Source organism: Echinops telfairi, unplaced genomic scaffold, assembly GCF_000313985.2.
Source record: "Echinops telfairi isolate 266 unplaced genomic scaffold, ASM31398v2 ScPeMD7_17;HRSCAF=63, whole genome shotgun sequence".
NCBI lineage: Eukaryota > Metazoa > Chordata > Mammalia > Afrosoricida > Tenrecidae > Echinops > Echinops telfairi.
In genome coordinates this window covers 4,050,963-4,056,226 of record NW_022103914.1, presented here as the reverse complement: position 1 = coordinate 4,056,226, position 5,264 = coordinate 4,050,963, and the positions used below count along the sequence as shown (strand labels likewise).

The 5,264-nt window shown below is 49.9% G+C and overlaps 1 protein-coding gene across 1 annotated transcript in view; it reads left to right on the top strand.

Annotated features, from left to right (window-relative positions):
- The first annotated feature begins 3,224 nt into the window (after positions 1 to 3,224).
- Positions 3,225 to 5,264, top strand: part of SLC12A8 (solute carrier family 12 member 8) — a 161,967-nt gene continuing 159,927 nt past the window's right edge. Inside the window, exon 1 of the mRNA XM_013007141.1 lies at positions 3,225 to 3,356. Coding sequence (XP_012862595.1) covers positions 3,225 to 3,356 — 132 coding nt within the window. The remainder of the gene's footprint in view (positions 3,357 to 5,264) is intronic.

Here is a 5,264-nt window from a genome sequence, read left to right as displayed (position 1 = left end):
TAAACATTGGATGGCTAACTGCAAGGCCAGAGGTTCAAGCCCCCTAGTCATGCCAAGGAGAAAGCCGAGGCTGACTGTGCCCATAAGTAGATAGAAAGCCGTAGGGACCCTATGGAATTGCGATGAGCTGGAATAGGCTCAATGACAGTGGGTTTGTTTTTCTGTGTTTTTCTTAAGATTATGAAAACAAAAATAAGTCAGAAGAAGCCAACCCAGGACCAGAAAGTGGATGCCTCATGATTTGCCATGGGAACTCACCCAAGGGCCCTAGTCTGATGAGAGGAATGAGCGGGATTGCTGAGGTGGAGGACCGTTTTGTGACGCTCTCCTGGGCTGCTGTTTGCTAAAGCTTTGGCTATCTTTCTCAAAACCCTTTCCTACTCAGCAGAGGTGACTGTTCTTTCACAGTCCAGAAAGTCAACAAGCAAAATGCCGTGGGCATCCTGAAAACCTGCGGCCGTCGCCTTGCTCTTGACTGGTCTTCTCTCGCTACGACGTGACCACCTCTACTTCTCGGTGGCCAGGGCTTTGATCATGCTCCGTCTTCGGGGTTGTGCCCTGTCTCATCTCCCGCTGCAGTTCCTCCAAGAAGCGCTTCAGGATCTTGATCCCCTTTGTTTAAATTCCATGCACTCTTCTCCTATGTAGAGGATCCGGGTAGCACACCCTGGAGCGGAGGGTCCTCTGGACTCTAAGTGTTCCGTCAGAATGGTGTAAGGTGAACCGGAGATGACCGGTGTGTCGGCTGTTTGCTTCTCCTGTCTAACCACCGGTTGGCTGTTTGCTTCTCCTGTCTAACCGCCGGTCCTCTTTAGCTCAGGCACACACAAGATTCATTTCTTTCCTCGCAAATTGATGTGGACGACCTGCTGCTGTTTCTTGCTTCTTCCTCTTTAACACCGTCTGGTCCCTTCTTAAACCTGGTGTTCATGTGTGAATTCCTGATTTTTAAAAAACTTTTAATTGTTTTCATTTAAATTTTTCATCAGCATTTAATTTTTTTCTGAGTGTTTTCTTTTTTTATATATTTTAAATCACTTTATTGGGGGCTCATACAGCTCTTAGCACAATGCATATCCATCCATGGTGTCAAGCACATTTGTACATTTGTTGCCCTCATCATTTTCTTTTTTCTTTTTTTTCTAATCATTTTATTAGGGGCTCATACAACTCTTATCACAATCCATCCATACATCAATTGTGTAAAGCGCATTTGTACATTCATTGCCCGAATTCCTGATTTCTTGTGGGTGTTATCGCTGTAAATTTTTCATCAAGCATCAATGATTTCACCATTTTCCACCTAAGATTCACCATAAATTTGATGTCTATCATTCAGTTTTGGCAAAATCGGTGTTGCTCTCCCAGGGCTCTTTTCAAAGGAATATCTTACCCTCCTTGACCCCTCAAACTAGGTCTTGTTCAGATATGTTGTAACCCAAATAAGGAGTTTATTTTGGTGCCAAGAATATTTGAAATTCACACAGTTTTTTTCCATATATGCATTTTCCGCGAACTCTTACATAGTCAACTCTTTCCTCATAGTCAACTCTTAACCATCTGTGTACAGAAAACTTCTTTCACAGCATTTGTGCTGAACTTGAGTCCCGGATTCCTCTACTCGGTAATGAACGGGAAGTCTTCCATGAGCAATCGGGGAGGACTCGGCTAATTTGGACTTTTACCAGTGACTCAAACCAGTATAAAAACTCCTATGTACTGAAGCAAGCTGTGTGACTACATATCTGTAGGGCTATCTTTGTCTTTGCCTCATTTTTCGTCCCCTCAAGGGTCATTAGGGTGCCCTGGTTGCATAGTGGTTGTGATGAGTTGTGCTGCTAATTGAAGGTCAGCAGTTCAAAGCTGCCAGCCACTCGTGGAAAAAGGCGGGGATTTCTACTCCAGCAAAGAGTTGCAGTCTCAGAAACACACAGGGGCAGTTCTACCCTGTCCTGTCGGGTCACTGTGAGTCAGAATCGACTCATTGGCAGTGAGGGCTCTTTTTGGTCTATTTGGTTTGTTGTAAGGGTCACTAGTGATAGTAAGTATGTACTGTGTAGGTAAGAAACGGAAGTGAGTCTTTCCAGAAATAGAGAATGAAGCCCTTAAGAATGAAAAAAAGGCACTCAAGTGTTTATCAGAAAACTACTGAGCCCAGAAGCTGCCGCAGCCCCTGCCGCTCATTCAGCCTTGAGGTTATCAGTGTCCCTTGGAGTTCCTTCAGGCTTAGTAGAGAGGACTGGGAGGGGAGGCCTTCTCTCTACTAAAAAGGGGGAACCGCACCCCCCACCCCCCAACCCACAGGCGGGAGAACCACCTCCAGAGAGCTGATCAAATGTGCGGGTGTGTTAACTCCCTCTTCCTCAATGTCCAGTCATGTTAAAGCCTCTTGCTGGTCTGATGGAGCCTGGGGGAGCTCCCAGACGATGGCCCAGGGTCCTTCTTCAGCCCTGGAATGGAACTCACCCCGCGGCTCAGCTTCCAGCCAAATAAGGACAGGTGTGTAAGACGAACGGTGTCACCTGGGAGTCTGCACTCCCCAGCCACGCGAGATCAAAAGGGCAGCGTTTGCCCAGGGACAAGCTGCAGAGGACTGGAGGAGTCAGAATGGAGCAGGAGCGGAGCAAGGCACACGCGGGAAGGGCACGGGGAGAGGACACTGCACAGGGCGCCATGAAGCTGTGTGTGTGTGTGTGTGTGTGTGTGTACTGTTGGAGGGAAACCAATTTGTTCTGTCCATTTGCATCCAAATCACACAAAAAAGAAGACAGGAAAAGAGAAGACATTAAAGGAACAACACCAGAAAGGTCAAGGTCTTTGTCTTTGGCCCTGTGGATGGATGTGAAGGGCCTTGAGGATGTCGTGGGTAGCACATTGGGTCCCTAAATGCAAGGTCAACGGTTGGAAACCACTAAACAGGAAGCCGTGTCTTTCTACTCCCGTCCAGAGGGACAGTCTCGGAGACCCACAGGGCCGTTCTACTCCGTCCCCTAGGGGTGCTAAGGGTCCAAATCCACTCAATGACGCGAGTTATTTTTATATTTTAGTGAAAAAAAAGTATTTAACCTATCTCTGATCTATCTGTCTGTCTGTCTGTCTGTCTGTCTGTCTATCTATCTATCTATCTATCTATCTATCTATCTATCTATCTATCTATCTATATTTTGAGATAGATTTGGAACCCACCTTGCCTTGTCTCAGCCTCCTGCCCTCCCCATCGCGTAATGGAGGCACGAATGACCCAGGAGGGGCTGGAGGTGAACAATAATTCCATTGAGGATATTTTCCAGACCGAGGCTAAACTGGGTATGGAATTTTTCTGGAGCGTGTGCGTGTGCATGTGCGTGTGCGTGTGGGTGTGTATGAAGACCCACCGAACTTCTAGCAGGCCTGTGTCTCGTTCTCGGAGCGGTGACTACAGACTCTAAGTTATGATAGTGCACTTGAACCTGGGACATAGGTTCTAGTGTCAGAACATGCCGTTGGACATGCCAGGCCGTGGGCAGGTTATTCCCGGGCTTCCAGTTCTTATCTCTGTGACTCTGAGGGGTGGGGTGCGCATAGCGATCCTCCCGGTTTGGCAGGTTTACAGCAAGATGCCGTCAGTGGCAGGGAAGCTGAATGCCTGCCACCTGGAGAGCACTGCGTGGAACACCTGTCCAGTGGCTGGATGAAGGGACGCCGTGCAAAGCCCCGGGATGAGGGCTTTGTGGAACCCGTCCGGGGCAGGACTGCTAACAAGAAGTTGTGCTAGAGCAGCAGTTCTCAACCTGTGGGTCGCGACCTCGTTGGGGGTCAAACAACCCTTTCACAGGGGTCACCCAATTCATAACAGTAGCAAAATGACAGTTATGAAATTGCAACGAAATAATTTTATGGTTGGGGGGGGCGCGCCCACAACATGAGGAACTGGATGAAAGGGTGGCGGCATGAGGAAGGCTGAGAACCACGGTGCTAGAGGGTGGTGAATGTCAGGCTGCAGAGCCGGGATTCCGTGTTGGTCTCAGCCAGATACTGAGCAGAAGAGGATGCGACAAGTATGGTGTTTTAGGAGAGGATTCGGTTGGCAGGAGAAAGGAGGGTAGCGTGAGAGACAGCAAGTGGACTTGTCCAGTGTGGTTCGCAGGCCAGCAGCATCGAGCGCTTTCAGCGTGTAGGAGAGCGGGAGGATGCCGTTCAGCCCAGCAGGTATTTATTGAGTGCCTCTTCTTGCCAGGATGGCCTGCTGTCGCTGCTGCTCCTGGAGCTAGTAAAATCAACACGGCTTGCTTAGAAACCTCTCCGGGTTGGGTCATCTAAAGAGAAACCTTGAAAGAGAAGCCGTACCAGGCTGTCACTTGGGGACCCAAAGCAGCAGGGTGACGCACTGTTCCTTGCCCACCAGCTTTCCTCCAGAGACGCGAGCTGCTGGGGGCAAGTCCGTGAGGACCCTTCCCTCGGAGGTCTGTGGGTCAAGTGTGACTTGCCTGCCCAGAGCACCCCAGAAACAAGCTGAGTGTGACCCAGGGAGCAGGTGCTCGTCAGCAACATGTCGCCTGGCCCAGTCTGAGAGGAGGTGTTTCCAGGTCTCTGAGGCCTGCTCTGTCCCAGGGTGGGCCCCTCCTCTGGACCTGCTCCTGGTCTCTGTGGCCAGTGGCCAGCACAGCCCGCCTCCCCGCCCCTGCCTTTTTGCGGCTCTGCCATCGCCTCCCTTGCTCTGTCCCCGTCTTTGCCCCTAAGTTCAGTGGCGGGGTCTTCAGTGCAGTGCCCTTGCTTAGCTTGTCAGGAGACCAGCCCAGAGGTGCCAAGGCTGTGCGGCCAAGGCACATGGAGAGGGGGCAGCGCGAGGTTGGCGCCAAGGCTGTGCACTTGGAATAGGATCTGAGTGTTAGGTTAGGATATAATTTTGAGCACTAGCGTTAGTGTCCATGGGAAAAAACCTTGGCTTTCATTTTCTGTATCCTCATTAGTTTGTGGTCTACCCTTAAGAACAGACTTGTGTTTTCTCCTAGCATCTTTTCCAAATGGTTGTACAATCTTTGAAAGGCCAATATGCAAAGTAAACACTGACAGCCATACTCCTAACCATGACCCTGACCCTGACCCTAACCCTAAACCCTGACCCTAACCCTAACCCTAACCCTGACCCTGACCCTAACTCTAACCCTAAACCCTGACCCTAACCCTAACCCTAATCCTAAACCCTGACCCTGACCCTGACCCTAACCCCTAAACCCTGACCCTAACCCTAAACCCTAACCCTAATCCTAAACCCTGACCCTAAC